Raw genomic sequence first — 16,424 nt, forward strand, 5'->3', positions numbered from 1 at the left:
GCTATTTGTGTATTTAGGGAATGGAAGGGACTAGCTTGAGGCAAGGGTGTGTGGAGGCATTTTAACAAAGTAGAGTGGGACAGGTCATACAGATTTGTGGTAGCAAACATGGGAACTACTTTTTATTCCACTTCCAGAGGGCAAAATCAGCACCACCTCCTCCTCTAGCCTTCCTAACTCCTACCCCAAAACCTGGAAAATACTAGATTAAATGATAAAAACGCAACCAGAAGACAGTCAGGATAAAATTTTATTCTGTTTCATGTTTTATTTTTATAGCGCTGATTTAACTCATCAGTTTCTTCTGTACTTACTAAGATCTATTTCCAGCTTGAAATTTTTCTTTTAGTATCTCGTCCTTGGATACCAACTGAGTACGACCATCTCAGTCATATAAATTAAGTAATTGGTTTCACTTCCCTGGAATGCTTTGTTCCTATTCTACATTTCCTTTAAGAGCTTTTCTACACTATGTACACAATTAAACAGACTTCACTAAAAAAAGTAAAAGGAATGAAATAATTTTAAAGAAACAGAACATTTAGGGTACAAAAATTCATAAATTACTCTAAAGTTTAATGGGATATTGGAATTGCAGAAAGAAGCTCTCTACCACCGTCTATTACGAAATTCTTAAAAATTTACTGTGAAACTGATTTAACATGTAAAAACTGTGGACTTCAGTGTTCTTCAGTGCATTAAATAGTCATTAAAATCGGATCAAATGGGATCTATCTGTATTACGTCCTATGTCTGACAACAGGGAACACAAATGTTCAACAGTGAACACTGAAAGCGATGAACAGCAAGTCCAGCATCTCATTAACGTGAAGATTACACATACCAAAGTGAGAAAAAAATACGTATGCTGAAAAATACATGCAAAAGCAGGAAAAAAAAGTCTTGAAAAAATAATTCTAAGTTTCTATACTTCGTTAAGCTACAAACAACCATCCACAATTTTTTATTGATTCAAAACATTTTTTCCTTCCTCTGTTGTAGTAAACCACATAATCTCCTCTTCCATTTTACGTACTGGTTCTTCTTTTCTTTCCTTCTACGTGTCCTTAAAAAAGGATGGGGGAGGAAAACTAAGAAATAGTTTGTGGACTATAAATCACCTAAACTCTTACACCCTAAACCCTCCAGCTATTAGAAGAGCATTTTTCTTTCCTGTTTGTAGCCTCTGCTTGTTTATCAGCCTCTGATTCTTGTTCCTGCCTTAGGCACAGGAGGAAGAATTTCTACGGTTCTTTGAAGAAAAAAAATGACATTCATAGGTTGACCAGTTTCCCTTCTATTTACAGATCTCCAAATACCAGCAGCTAAAGCAACCAGTGCTGTCTGCCTCTACAAATGGCTGCTGCAAACCAGTGTCCCATATGATTGCATCCCTGTGACAAGGATTGCCAATGAAAGAAAAAATCAAAACAAAAGCAAAAATAATTTTTAAAAAGACTCCAGGAAGGCTGGTAGAGCAGAGAGGATCAGGTTTATCCCATGAGATGAAAGAGAGTGCTGCTATATATGGCACACTGCTGTACATCCCGGCGTGCTCCCGAAATGCATCTCTGGATCCTGCTCCAGGCGAGCTGGCAGAAGAGATACTGCAGCTGTATATCCAACAGGCTGAAGAACAGTAACCAGAAAAAAGTGCAAGAGAGGACAGAGAAAGTATATCTGCAGGAAAGCTTTTCCAGACACCCTAAAGGCTTACCAGCTAACTCAGCTGTGTTCTTACCCAAAACCAGGCAGCAGCAGCGCTGAACCCAGGAGAAGGCACAATGCCTCCACCACAAACTGCACATCCTCCCTGGAAGAAAAGGCAGCAGCAACAGCAATACACCCATCACCAAGCATCCTCTAAACTGAGGGTCTTAGCGCTTATCACAGACGAATTCTTGCAAAGTCTCTGCATTTTTCACTTTCTCTATCACGCTGTCACATTTAACAGAACAAAAACCTTGTTAAAGCACTGTAAGGTTAACTGCTGTTCCGGGATCTCTGAGGTAATTTAGTAGCCTACAGTATTTATTGATGGAAAGTTTTTTGGTAATATCTACTGCTTGAAGACAAAAATCTGCAGATGATAAACATTATAGTTAATTTAAATGGACAACAACTCTGGGAAACTATAAAAAAAGAAGTACTTACAGCTAGTACATAGCAGATCGATTGCATAAAAAGGCAAAATTGTTCTGCTTGCTTGTTTTAAGTAATTTATGTTGATGGTTCTAAAATAACTATAATTGCTCCAGAAAGAGATCCTGTTCTATGAAAAGTTGCGTTCAACCCTCATCAGCTACTCTTGAAAAGGACACAGAAGAACTGATAAAATGCAAAGAAAGGATAAAAAGAAATAAAGATTGTAGGAAATAAAAAAAAAGAAGAAACAACACACCCTCCACTCCCCCAAAAAGTCTAAAGAATTAATAAGGCCTGCAATTGATAGAAGCAATAGTATCCAGAATTATAGCCTAAAGCTGTTCATCCTTCACAACACATAGTGTGTGTCAACATACAGGGAAATTCAAAAAGGTAGTAACATTCCAAGCTGGTGGTGGTAGACATCTTTTCTTTAGGTAGAAAACACCTACAGCATAGTCAGAATTTCTCAGATAAACTGGGACTACTTTGTGAAGCCAAACTGTGACTCTTCTTATGTCAAAGTATTGGGAGGAACAAAGTGAAGCTACTTTGCAGTAGTGCTTTCTGAGTGTTCAGTGTTTTCTGAGATACCTTGTCAACATTTCTATTCATGATCTACATATACATAAATCTCACAGCATGAGTAGCCATTAAAAAAAGCATCAACACCATGAAGCGTTTTCAAACTCAAATCTACTGGTGATTCAACATCTATTGGAATCATAGTAATACTTCCAAAGAGTAAAAACACATGCAACAAACACCTTCACTGAGGTAAGGAAGAGAACCACTAATGAAATAAATCTGAAGAACATTTTCCTAAAAATTAGAGAGGAAAAAGGCAAAAAAGATACTGGATTCTGAAAGCTGTATCTACATTACCTTGTACAGACCTATGTTTAACCTAAATCAAGTCAAGTAAAGCCACCACTATTTGGTTTTGGTATCACCCAAGCACACTAAGCCTTGTCATATCACTAATGGGAAAAAGAAATGCAATAAGTAAGAACTTTTTCCCCAAGAGTTTAAACTTCAAAGTGAAGAACACATTCTAGGCAAAAATATTCAATGCAACATGAGTTAGAAGAGCAATGATGGGAAACCACAGAAGGCCACGGCAGGCCACAAAGTACTACCTAGGGTTTTTGCACTGGCCAGGGATAAGTTCAAGAAATAATCTAAACCCCCTACGCATCAGGCTTCGTCTTGAGTAACTGTCCACTGGAGGATTGCCTGAGCACAGGTTATACAGAAATACTCATATTGAGGTATAAAAACACCGACTAACCTCTAGGCTAATGAGACTGTGAGCAGTCCTTCAGAATCACTGGAAGCCGATTTAAAGGATTTTAAAATCAACAAGGCCATAGAAGTATTAACTCTATGAAAAGAGGAAGCACTGATAATTAACAGTGACAGACTAATATTTAAAAGCTACATCTATTCATAAACACGTATGCTAGCTGAACTTGCTAATATCCACCCACTTCTACTTGTCTTGCACTGTAAGACTAATGAGCCCTATGCCAACCTTCCCCCAAACAATACCAGTAATATGGCAGTGTTGTTTACCTGTTTCTAGTTTTGTTTGTTTGCTGTTTTAAGCATCCTCAGTGCACATTAAATAGGACATCTGAGGCTCTGAGACAGGAAAACTGTCTGTGTATACAGCATCTTGCTCTAGACCCTCCTAGCTCTCTCAGCAAATGGTTCCCACGTATTCCCTGTTGTAGTTGTGCTCTTTTCACAGGTTTTATTTCTGTATTTTAACAACTTCACGTTACTTTAAATAAATTAATTTCTATCAGATTCATGACTCTGCTTGTAATTTATTTGGAATCTACTTGGTCACAAAGTAACTAGGAAATTATGGCTGTAATTCAACCACTAAATCTGGCGGTTTCTTCAGTATATATTCAACAGTAGAATTATATTGATGATGCATTTGAAAGGCAAAAATAAATTTAAATGACCAATTTGCACACACTCTTAAACATGTCATTTAGTTAATTTTGATACTGTGTAATCTTCCCTGACATTCAAAAGTTTCTTCTTTGTGTGGCTGAATACATGCATCTTTCCCAGGAGTCCATATATATCCTCAGACTATTTAAGAAGTCTCATCCATCCTTCAATTATCCATAAGGAACACATACAGGCATATCAGCTCCATTTCTGGAGCCGTGTCAGCAATGCAAGTATGATGCAATACCCACTATGCCCAAGCAGTTGCAGAGCAAGGTGACGCAAGACCAACAACATATTAAGGATGCACCGTGCATGTCATTACTCGCACTTCTCATCCCCAAACCCAAGACATATAATTACCCTGGAAAACAAACAGAAAAATGTCCAGTGAAAAGTCCAAAGGTATTTAGGAGAGAAAAGCTTCCAAACACCTGCCTTTTCTCACTATTGTGACAAGGAATTTCACAGGGAAACAGTGTACTTCAACCACCTAAAAAGTAACAATGGAAACAGGATGTGATGAGGATATTGATATTTTCACAGAAGTTTCCAAAACAGGTTTGTCACAGTGGTGTCCATTTAAAATTAAGTAGAATATCTATTGTGACATTTCCCTTTTTTGTGCACTTGCTTTAAACCAGGAAACATTTGAAAGTGAGCTAACAGTAAATATGATAATCCTATAACCTTCCATTAACAAAATAGCCCAATCAACCAAGCAAAAAAATCCCCACAACCCACACGCTGTAGTCTTCTAAATGTTTAAATAACTGTTCTAGAGACCGGAAACCCAATCAGCAAGCAAAATAAAATTGTTAAGCACGGTGTAAAATTCACAGTAAGAAAAACATCAGAAGGCTTGTCTACAATTTCTTGCCCTCCTAGCATTTCCTCCGTGCTGAATTCAGACAAAACCATTCATGTTTAGAAATAAAAAGAGCTATTTGAAAAATATTCCTTAGCTCTTCCTGTCTTTCAAAGCACTTCCTACTTTTTCTTTAGGTGTAGGTATTGCTTTACTGGTACATTTTTCCTCTTAAGATGCCTGATGTTTTAGCTACATTTCGTTTCCTTACCAGATCGGAAGCGTTCATCCCTCGAGTTGGTAGAACGGGATTTCTGCTGTTTAGAGACAGCAGCGGTAGCTTGTGAAGAGCCTGGGACTCTGTTCTCTGTTTGCAGGGATGGATCCACACCTGAAATACAGTTTTATTTCAGTACGAATTCAGGTTTGCAAAAAAATCATCTGCTCCCCGTGCCTATGTTGTTTTACCACCCTTGACACCTACTTACAAGTTTAAGTGGAGCCCTAAGTCTACACCTTTAAAAAAAACTCATCTTCCAACTGCATTTTAAATTATTTAAACTAAAATCTATCTTGATCTGATAAGCATTTCACATGGAAGATAAGAAACACTTCCAAATAACAGAAAAACTCCTTTGCTCCTTGCAGGAGTCCACAACCATTTGTCATTAGGTATTCTGTATGCCAGATCCATGCGGGGGGAGGAGAGGGAACCAATCATCTCCCAACTTACTGCTGGACATCAAGAGAAATGCTGCAGAGACGGTTACAATTACACATGGGACTTGGAGATCCTTAAGAGACAAGATGATACTGCTCGCTCCCCCTTTCTGCCAAATTTCTTTTGAGTCTAAGCACAAGACCGCTAATCTGAGTAAAATTCAGGAACGTGCATATCTGTTTAATCTATTCTTATTTAACAGAGCAATACATAGAAGATCAGCGTTTTACAAAAATTCCACAATTCCCCAATAAAAACTTTTTTTTTCCCCCCAGGGGGACAGGGTGGGCAAGATCTTGAGAGGGGACACAACCAGGACAGCTGACCCAAACTGACCAAAGGGATAGAAAAAAAAAATTTTGACATAGCACTTAGGGATTTGGTGTAGTTGAGAACGGTCAGTGTGAGGTTAATGGTTGGACTAGAGGATCTTCAAGGGCTTTTCCAACCGAGATGATGATTCTGTGATTCTGTGAACTTTGCAGATATTAAGGGCAAAATTACTCTGTCAGCTTCAGCTGTCTAAAAACTACTGCTCTAATCTAGGTTGGCTGGGTACTTTATATTAAATATTTGTATTAAATGATTACAGATCTTCCCATCCCCATAAAGGGTAACAAAACCAAGAGGAACTGAACTGCTCTCTGGTTGTTTCCTGTTAGAACAGGGCTCTAGACAGCTAACCTAGAGCAGGCACCTACCTTTAGGCTGGCTAACATTCAGGAAGACGAATCTCCCCTTTACATTCTAGCACAGCAGAAGAAAACAAAGGGGTGGACAGAGGCTATTAAACATTCCCTGTCACTCCCCAACCCCCCAAACAAGGAGAATCCCTGCTGGCTCTTGATGCATCTGCAAGAACCATACAAATTAGAACTAGGAACTTACACTTGCAGTTTTATTTTCTCATCTATTATAAATCTACACTTAAAAGGACAAAACCTGAAATCTCTGCAAGTGCTCTCTGAGGATAGAGGTCACGCACAGACATGAGAAGTCAGAAGAATTAAGGAACAAAGAAGCACTCTTTTCAGTTTGTACTGTTTTAGGACCAGTGAATGATCACCTTCAGAAGTGCAACAGCCACTACATACCGAGTACAACAGCTATAACATTACAATGCAGTTGGAAGGGGGTTTTGTATGAACCTAGCATAAATTTATTACCTTATGTGGCTATTCCGCTTAGTGTTGTGTTTAATAGTAAACTTTCCTCAACATAAGATCTGCTGCACCAAGTTTACCGTGTGTCTACCCCTGTTTACCATACAGGGCTGAGTATATCTTTTCATTTTACTCTTTCCTTCCCTTAAAGAGCTTCTGCTTTCCTACCTGCCCTCAAGTCTTGCTAGAACTAGAAACATTACCAAAATTTTGCTAGAAACAACATTTTCAAAACCCAAATATTTACAGAAAGCAGCTTTCACTGAACTGAAGATGTCACTCGAGGAATCTGTGCCAGTTCATTTGCAAGTAAAGCTCTTACTTTAACAAGTAAGAAAGGATTCCAGGTTCCTCTTTCTCTCATGGGGTTTCTGTTCCCCCCTTCTCCCCAAGTATGTGCCAAGAAAGAAACTGGTAATTAATTAAGTGCAGCAATTATAAGAGATTTTTATTAAGACCTTTCACTAAGACGTTGTCTTCACATCTGAAGTGTAAATTTTCAAACAGTAATTGGATTAAATATACCAGTTCTACTGGAACTTTCAAATACCCTCTTTAAATATAATATCTTCAGGAAAACTGTTTTATCATCTTCCTGACTGGATCAGTTACTATACATCAACTTTCTTAGGTATCTGTTAAGACCACTAGGTGAACGTGCTCCGAAATCCCTTTCCCAACCCCACTTGCAGCTGAGAGTTAACACCTCTGGATGTTGAGAATGCAACCTTGAGTTAGTCATGCGTTTGGGGAGAGTGCATGTGGGGAAAAAACAAGCCTAAACAGTAGAAAAGGAACATTTAATTAATCACACAGATCTAAGATTTTAGAAATAATCCAGCCCCAGAGACATGCTCCTGTCTTTTACAATTTGCTCTACAGAAGCAACAAACACATTCTAACCTAATGGAGTTTTGCTACTCTCCAAAAGTAAAGCTTTTTAAGTAGACAACAGGCTAAGTTTCCCCAATAGGGGAAATGAGACAGGCCAGTAAAGAACCTGAAGTGTCCTCAACAGGGAGCAGTTGAACATGGAGCTGAGCAAGCACATGATGTTTCAACACTACCCAATATAAAGAGGCAACATTCCCTGAAAGACTTCAGCAGAATTCTGTTTCTAAAAGAAAAGCAAATTTAGTCTACCAACTGAATTGATTCAACATATCTGATACCTTAAGAGTGGTGAAAATACTTGAGAATTTTATTTTACACTTAATGTGAACAAGAGTTTTACAAAACCACAAGTCAAGAGTCCAGCGACATTTATTGATCTGGAAATAGTAAAGAGCAACTTCGTATTTCATTAAAAAGATTGAGGCAAATCATCTCCTCAAACCCTGAGCCAAGAACAGAGCAGATACAAACAGATAACACAGTAACGGAAGTGGTGAAAAGGAGAATAGGACAATCAGCTAAACTGGGAGTCTCCTTAAAATAGACTGTTTATGAAATTTTCAGACAACAGTGTATCTGTATTAGGAAGGCGAACATGCCAAACATCAGGTCAGTTTTGTGTGATCTTGTCACAGGGGACCTTGGATGAAGAAGGCAAGAAAAGAACAGGAGATATTTTTTGTGTGCGCACCATTTTTTTTCCTCCAAAAGAGGGTTGTTGTAAGTAGAAGAAGAGATTAAGGCTCCACTCATCATTCCTTGCTCTTATCTCTTCCAGTCCTACAGTTCAGTACCCAGCTTTCCAAACCTGTCTCTCTCCTCAGTCACGGTATATTCTCCATTTTGAACTCCTACGGCTCGTATGTAAGGAATTAACTACAGAACCTTGGAATCAGGACTCATCAGACCACAAACAAACCCCTTTCCCACTCTGTGATCCCACGTGCTCAACAAAGTTGGTCAGCGGGATCCGTGATGAATGACATTACTGCAACTGGCACAAGGGTCTAGTCCTTGAATGTACGGGGGAAATAAGATGAAAAATGAGCTAACTGGTATAATCAATCAGCAGACAACAAGCTGCATGTGGAATGCTCCTGAGCCACGTGCAACTTGAGCACTGTTATTTGGCCAGAGCAGTATTTGGGGCAGGAGAAGCGGGGCAGAGAAGGAACCCCAAATAAGCATAAGAGTGCATGAAAGCTTACCAACTCCAAAACCAGAACCCTCTCCTCCTCCAATGTTTATGGAACAGATTTTTGTGAATCAGAGTTAGAGCAGATGTATTGTGATGAAATATATATCAATGAACCTCAGAATTTTCATTCAAATTAGGATGAGGCACAAAATCAGTGGCACTGTTGGAAACCACAAGTGTGTTCCTTCAGGTTAAGTCTCCCTTTTCACTTTCTCAAAGAAGAAGGTTTCACATCATAGCGCAAAAACACCAAGGATGAATCTGAAAAACATCACTTTTTGGTAAAAAGAGTAAGATATTGCATCTAATTCTTAGGGTACACAAGTATGTACCAGAAAATCCTGTTCCACAAACTTGCTGAACTTATTTATTCTGGTACTGTGCAAATCACTACCTCAGCCTTCAGCAAAAGCAGCTGGATAATTGCGCTAACTCCACCCATTCACACTGAAAATCTTCACAAAAGTAACATTTTAAGAAGTATACACTGAAGACACTTGATCCACTATCACTGTATTTTGTCCATTTTTAACTTACCCAAAGGTAGCAAGAATGAAAAGTCATCTTAGAAAGGCTGCTTGTTCCAATTAACTGAGCAATTCACTTCTACAGGATGAAATTAAAGTTAATATTTGAACTATAACTGTATTTTTCCATCCTTTAACACTGGAGAATCAAGACTAACACTGACATTTCTAGCAATTCCAATTTTTACAAGCAAAGAATATTTCACTGTAAGAGCACTGAACAGTTGACAGTACAACGAAGACTCTTTGCTAGCATCGCTGGGGAGGATGCCTAACTAAACACATCTGGCACCAGATAGGCAGAGATAAAACTTCCAAAAACATACTTAGCAAAAGCACAAACTATTGTTAGAGGACTCTCCTGGGAACCTACGTGTAGAGCAGTTGCCATGTTGCCTCTTTCATCTCATCTGCATAAGATGTGACGTCTTAACGTCAAACTCAACTGTTTTTAAAGACTTTCACCAATGTGTCAGCAAACCCTTATTTGTAAGAGCTGTTACACGTTCAAATCTGATTATTTTTGCAAAAAGACTGATCATGAAATTCATCTCCCAAAACAGAAACTCAAAGTAATTTCAGTTCTAAACTAGGTTAATTTATATGAGGTAAGTTGTGCGAGTTTACTAGCTGAACCTTTCAAAAGTATTCTCTTCCAAGTTTTAATGGTAACTTGAAAACTAAAACTAAAGCAGTTAAAATAGCATGGCATCTCATTTCAGTTTCACTTGCATGGCTACCCAGTTATACATCATGCCTCCAAACATCCGCAGTCTGCAGAAGATGATGTATCATATTAAAGAGCTTTGCAGAGAGCAGAGGGGAAGAGAGAGGCCAAAGAGGAAACACCAGGCTTCTCGTACACCGTTAAACCTCTCTGCAGCTGTTGAACTGGATCCAGAAATAAGAAAGGGACAAAAGATGGCAAGCAGGTTCAAAGCACTAAAAGAAAGGAAAAGGGGTATGACAAGGCAGAAAATAAAACAAGTGTGGGAAACTCCCAGTTTGGCTCTAGGACAACCTTCCGGTCCATCTAGCGCTGCTCTAGGCCCTCTCTGCTGTCTCCTTGGCCCCTGGCACCCTGCTCTGCCCAAAGACCATGGCCAGCCATCCAGCCTTTACTGCCCTGTGCCCCCGGCTCTTCAGCCATCTCCTCCAACCCTGCCCCTGGTTTCCACCACTCCCCCCCGCCAATGGATTCAAGCCCTGTTCATGTTTCTCCGTTGTGGTGTTTCCCACTCACACCCACAAAGGGCCCCTACCAAAACGAGGGAGGTTTTCACCACGGACTGCAGTATTTATTTCCCTCTGCCTTTGCCTGCCCTAAAGGAGAGGGAGCTTCAGGAGTCTCCTAGTTACAGACAGGTGGTCTACAAGAATAGGTAAGGTCTTTCTGGCAGGTTTTTCAGCCAGTTATTAATGTAGGCAAGGAGCAGGGGCAGGGCCAGGTGTGCTGGAAGTAGCTTCTCCTCCCCCGCCAGTACCGCTTCATACACCATGGCAGAAAAGATGCACCGTCGTGTAGCACCTTCACATGACCTGGCTGCATGGAACCGCTTGATTTCAACATCACTAGGGTACCTCGTACTCCTCAGAGTCTTCTCAAGCAAAGCTGTGTAGCTGTGCTAATGCATACCTAGCTTAAGTACAGCTCCACAGTAACAGTAATATTCATTCCAGATGTCATTAAATAGAATTTTAGATACAGTTATTTCCCACAGAACTGCGAAGAGAAAAATAAGCAAACTTCTCACAAAAACAACCTGAGATGCTTAAGTTTTACATGAAACACATACAGTGAGTACTGGATCTTTTCATAGAAAACTTAAGGCAGGAGACTAAATGCAAATTATTCCTCAAAAGACTGAAATCTGAGGACTGAGGCCCTCTCTTTACGTTTTGGTCTGAGAAGCCTCACCTCAGTTATTAAGCATCTAGACCTTACTCAGGTCGTAGCTCAATTTTATCATTCTTTGCTGTTATACCACATTCCAGAACATATTACCTAATGCACACATTTTTGTCTTCAAGATCTGAAATGATTTAAGTCAGGGGTTCTCAACCTTTCTTTCACCGCGGACCCCCTTTAAATACCTTTTGTAGCCATGGACCAGCAAGACTTAATTCAAGATTTAAAGCACTAGACTGCATCAAATATATATTTCAATTTTCTCATGAAGGGTCTTCAAATTTGGAGAGACGGGGAAATAAATTAATCTGTTAATGCACACACTCCTATTAAATATCTCTGTTACAGTGATTCCATATGAATTTAAAATAATAGCATCAACACTCTTCCTGCTCAAATGGCCCATTTTATGGTATTTTAATATGCTAATTCCGAATCTGGTGCCAATTTTTACATTAAAATTTGATGAAAAGTTTTTACAATTCTTCTCACCTCCCCCCTTGTTGGTCTGTGTTCAGTCACCACATATTTTTGTTTACGGGTCTAGGGCCACCACTTGGAGGAAGAGACTTCAGCCCCGTTGTGGCCCTAAAGAGGGCTGTTGGGTCAAAAATATGTTTTTAAGGGAAAAAACTCCTAGTTAAAGTGGGTCCCACCAACCATACTAGCCCCAAATATACTAATGCGTCAGGGCAGACCAGGGTGGGGGATAAGCTGAGCTTGAGTATAAGAGGAGCACTGAGGAGAGGAGGCTGTAGGAAAAGGAGGCACAGTGCTTGCCATGGGCCAGACCAAATGTTTCCGGGCTGGACATTCCCCACCTCTGCTTTAAGCCTTCGCAGATCCCCTGTGACAACACTGTGGTCCCCCCAGGAGTCCACAGACCACAGGTTGAGAACCACTGATCTATGTGTTCACACCTTCTGGGTCAGTGGAACTGAACAGGGGTCCACCCCATGTAATTTATTACCCAGAATAAGATATGAGAAAACCATTAGTTTAAAAAAATAGTAATAAAAATGGGCATCATATACATGCATTATGCTTAACAATCTTCTACCGTTCTGTAACATTTTCCTCTATTCAAAGTAGTAAACTTCATCTCATAAGTTTCTACTTGGAGAAAAAGAAACAATTTTAAGGGCACTCTTACCTTCCATTAAAGTAAGCATACAACAGCAGCAAAAAATACAAAAGCATAGAAGACACTTGATAAAAATTCAATGAATCCAAATACTAGCCAGCAATTACACTGTCTCAATGAAAATACCAACAGCAAGAGACATGCTTATTTAGACATTATGACTAGACAGGTAAGCAGAACACCTACGTGTCATTAGGTAGAACTTTTATTTCTCAAAATAAGCAGCAATTCAGGAGCTGCTTCACAAGCAGCCCAGCCCTCCTAACGTAAGCGGATTCCTGCCTGTCAGTCAAGCCCAAATTAATATAAATTACCTCAGTGCCACGCAGCACTGGTCTATTCAAAGCAGGCAGTAAAAGAAGCAGAAGCTAGATAAGAAAACCTTCCATGGCAGAGTGTCAACAAAATCAACAATACAAGCAGGGAACGGCACGTGAAGCACAGCAACCAGAGGAAGGTGGCTGGCTGTGTAGCACCCAGCTCCAGCAGAGACCAATGGGGCAATACCATCCCTGGACCTTGCAAGATCCCTGTTAAAACACTCCTTGCTTTGCTGTATCAACTTTCAATGGGATGTTTGTCACATCACTTGCATAAACGTGGTTATATTAGCTGAGCCAGCAGAGGCAATGACTATTTAAGCACACAGATTAGAAAAGAAGAAAGCAAGCTACCAAGGATGATGGATATAACCACGTTTCGGTCCCCAACAGGAACAGAGGTCTCACATTGTTACTTTGAGAAAAGTACAAGGCATTGTCTATCAAAAAAGGCACGCCTCTGAAACAGCAGCAGCAGCAACGCTTCATGAGCACAAGGGACCATGAAGGACTGCCACCTACAAAACGTGCCCAAAGAACCCAAAACCTATGAATTCAAGTTTACTTTATTGCTAGGAAACACGTTATTTCTAGATAAAACCAAGATCACAAAAAACGCACCTTTTAATTTTATCATCATTTTTAAAAACTATTTACCTCAATGTTTCCTACAGCGTGAAATCCTTTTAGTATGCTACTTGATCGTTTGCTCTTGACTGTCAGAAAGTTTACACCAAGATGTGTAATGTCGCATAGCTTCTAAACCCTCAGCCAAATATTCTACAGCATGAAGATCCATACAGAATACACCATCCTTAAAATGATGTGATTATTAAGCTCTATACCATCTAGGCAGCCTGTACCACTGCTGAGGTGGTAACCACCAAAGACTACCAAATGAACCATGGGAAAAGATGAATGGCTTGGACCTGACTACTTAAGTTCTGATTACTTTAGAAGCACTTGCCTGAAGACTGATTTCTTTGAATTTATTTTTTTTTAATTCACAGTGAAATCACCAACATTTTGTTTCTTCCTTTGTCAGCAAGCTCAAAAATATTTGTTGTACCTAGACAGATATAGTTAAGACTGGTGCAGGATGACTCTTCATTTTCATGAAAAATTAATTTATCAGAAAAAAACTCAACAAAAACCATAGTCAACCTAACAGCCCAATCTCCATATTCAAGCTCCCGAAAGAATGTACTAATGAAGATTGGTCATAAAGGTGTAATACTAAAAAAATCACTTAATTAAAAAGGCACATGAACAGCAATCTTTTGGTGTCTTCAGAAACTGTGAGCAGTGAAGCTATAAACAGTTTTTTCAACTAGCCCACATGACATTAAATTTTCGTATATTTAATTTGTACCATTACACCAAGATCCAACCAAATTAGCCTATTAAAATTTGCATATAGTTTGATCATAGCTCTTATACCCATAATATAAAGTAGGAGTTTTAATTCAGTAGCATCAAGAAAGGTAACTGCACTTTTTTTCCTATAAATGATAAGAAATTATAAAAGCTATTGTGGACTCTAAGACACCAGAGTAAATTGCAGATTCCTTAGAAAAGGAACTGCAGAACAAAGTGCTATAGGGTATGTAAAACTCATCCCATTATAATTGAATGCTAGGCTGAAGGACTCACGAAGAAGTAAAAACAAAAATCACAGCTACACAGAATGACAGAACAGCCCAAATTGAAAGGGACCCCGAAAGATCACCTGGTCCAACCCTTCGGATGGAATAGAAAGGGCATGCATCCTTATTAGCAGCAGAAATATTTCTCAGAGACTGGAGAAATTTCAAATGACTGCAGTCTTAAACTCAGCTTCCTACACTAGCTGACTATGCCTTAATCCCACTCTAACATGCCTTTCCATTCAGCACAGCTAACAGAATATGCAGTCATCATTCATCAAGTAATTAAAAGTATTATAGTGTAAGAAAGATGCTCTTTTATTTTCAGGACTTCATACGGCCAGTAGACAAAACCATCAGTCATACAAGTCTGCACTGCTAAATTATCTTAAGCACTATTTGATTGTTTGATGCTTTACCTGAGCTCTTACAGAATTAGCAGCAGGGTTTTTCAAGTAAGTTACATAAAACAATGATAATGTAAGAAAAAGAGAAGTATGCATTTATATGCCATCCTCAATCAAAACTAGAGGAGGTTTCATGATCATTTTCCTTAAAACTGAAAATTTGAAAATGATAACATTTTAATTTTGATAGAGCAGAAGTGTTAAGGAAGAAAAAGGGAGGAAAGAACAGAAGAAAGTAATTTTAATTAGGATGGAATCACTCTGACAACAGAGGGAAAATAAAGTTATTCAGTGAGGTGCTTCTCTAGTGCTCACTAAATCCAGTGAAATCATTTACACAGATTGTTCTGTAAAGCAGCACCAGGACACTGACTGTCGTTGCAATCTGATTTACACAGCAGAAAAATTTGAAAATAACCCTTAGCACTGGAAAGATCAGTAAGAAATGAGGATACCAAGAAAATGAGCATCACAAGGCAAGAGGGTGGATGCACAGATTCTCGGGAGCATGCATGGCACAGTTGGCCAAAGGTCCTCAGGCTTCAGATCCAGTTCACCAAAATAGGCAGAAACCTCAGGGAGACAAGTTTCATTGACACACTCAAGTAACTGGCCACCGACGAGAAAAAAGAGGTTCAACAAAGTAATTCAGGGCCATCACAGAGAAATCCTGTTTCTGTATTAGCAGCCCTAGTGGAGAGGAAATGTTTCCATGCAAGGTGGCAGCAACCTAATGAAGGGAAATTATTCCATAATGTGTCTGCTTGATAAGATGGCCAGATTTACTTTTGAATTGATACCTCTCCAGGGGCAAAAAAAAAGGGAACTACTGCGAGGTGTTTCTACCATGAACCAACTGTCTAGACTTCTGACAGTATCAGAGGGCTGCAACGATGACTTGGCACCTGGGTGTAAAGGTGAAAAGTTCTCACACAGTATCTGAACACGGTCTTGCAAAATACTGGAGATGAACCAGCAGTAATAGTTCATGCGACACCAGTAAGATAAGAAAGAGGTTTCAGAGTTACAACTTGAGCTGTTTAGGACAGGGAAGTGATCTTGCCCCTGTACTCGGCACTGGTAAGGCCGCACCTTGATTACTGGGTTCAGTTTTGGGCCCCTCACTCCAAAAAGGCCATTGAATGACTCGAGCGTGTCCAGAGAAGGGCAACGGAGCTGGTGCAGGGTCTGGAGCACAGGTCTGATGGGGAGCGGCTGAGGGAACTGGGGGGGTTTAGTCTGGAGAAGAGGAGGCTGAGGGGGAAACTCACTGCCCTCTACAACTCCCTGAAAGGAGGTTGCAGAGAGCTGGGGATGAGCCTCTTTAACCAAGTAATGAGTGATAAGACAAGAGGGAATGGCCTCAACTTGCACCAGGGAAGGTTTAGACTGGATATTAGGAAGTTTTTCTTTACAGAACAGGTTGTTAGGCATTGGAATGGGCTGCCCAGGGAGGTGGTGGAGTCCCCATCCCTGGAGGTGTTCAAGAGTCGGGTCGACATAGCGCTGAGGGATCTGGTGGAGTTGGAAACTGTCAGTGCTAGGTTAAAGGTTGGACTAGATGATCTTCAAGG

At 39.8% G+C, this 16,424-nt stretch overlaps 1 protein-coding gene across 9 annotated transcripts in view; it reads right to left on the reverse strand.

The window, feature by feature from the left end:
* Nucleotides 1–16,424, reverse strand: part of DIP2A (disco interacting protein 2 homolog A) — a 139,881-nt gene that overhangs the window by 68,202 nt on the left and 55,255 nt on the right. For all 9 annotated transcript variants that reach the window (XR_012629400.1, XR_012629399.1, XM_074872367.1 and 6 more), the window contains exon 3: nucleotides 5,193–5,312. Coding sequence is in view for 7 of the 9 variants with exons in the window: in XM_074872367.1 (XP_074728468.1) it covers nucleotides 5,193–5,312 (120 nt within the window). In the remaining 2 variants the exon portion in view is untranslated. The remainder of the gene's footprint in view (nucleotides 1–5,192; nucleotides 5,313–16,424) is intronic.

This window comes from Strix uralensis, chromosome 6, assembly GCF_047716275.1.
Source record: "Strix uralensis isolate ZFMK-TIS-50842 chromosome 6, bStrUra1, whole genome shotgun sequence".
In the NCBI taxonomy this organism is placed as follows: domain Eukaryota; kingdom Metazoa; phylum Chordata; class Aves; order Strigiformes; family Strigidae; genus Strix; species Strix uralensis.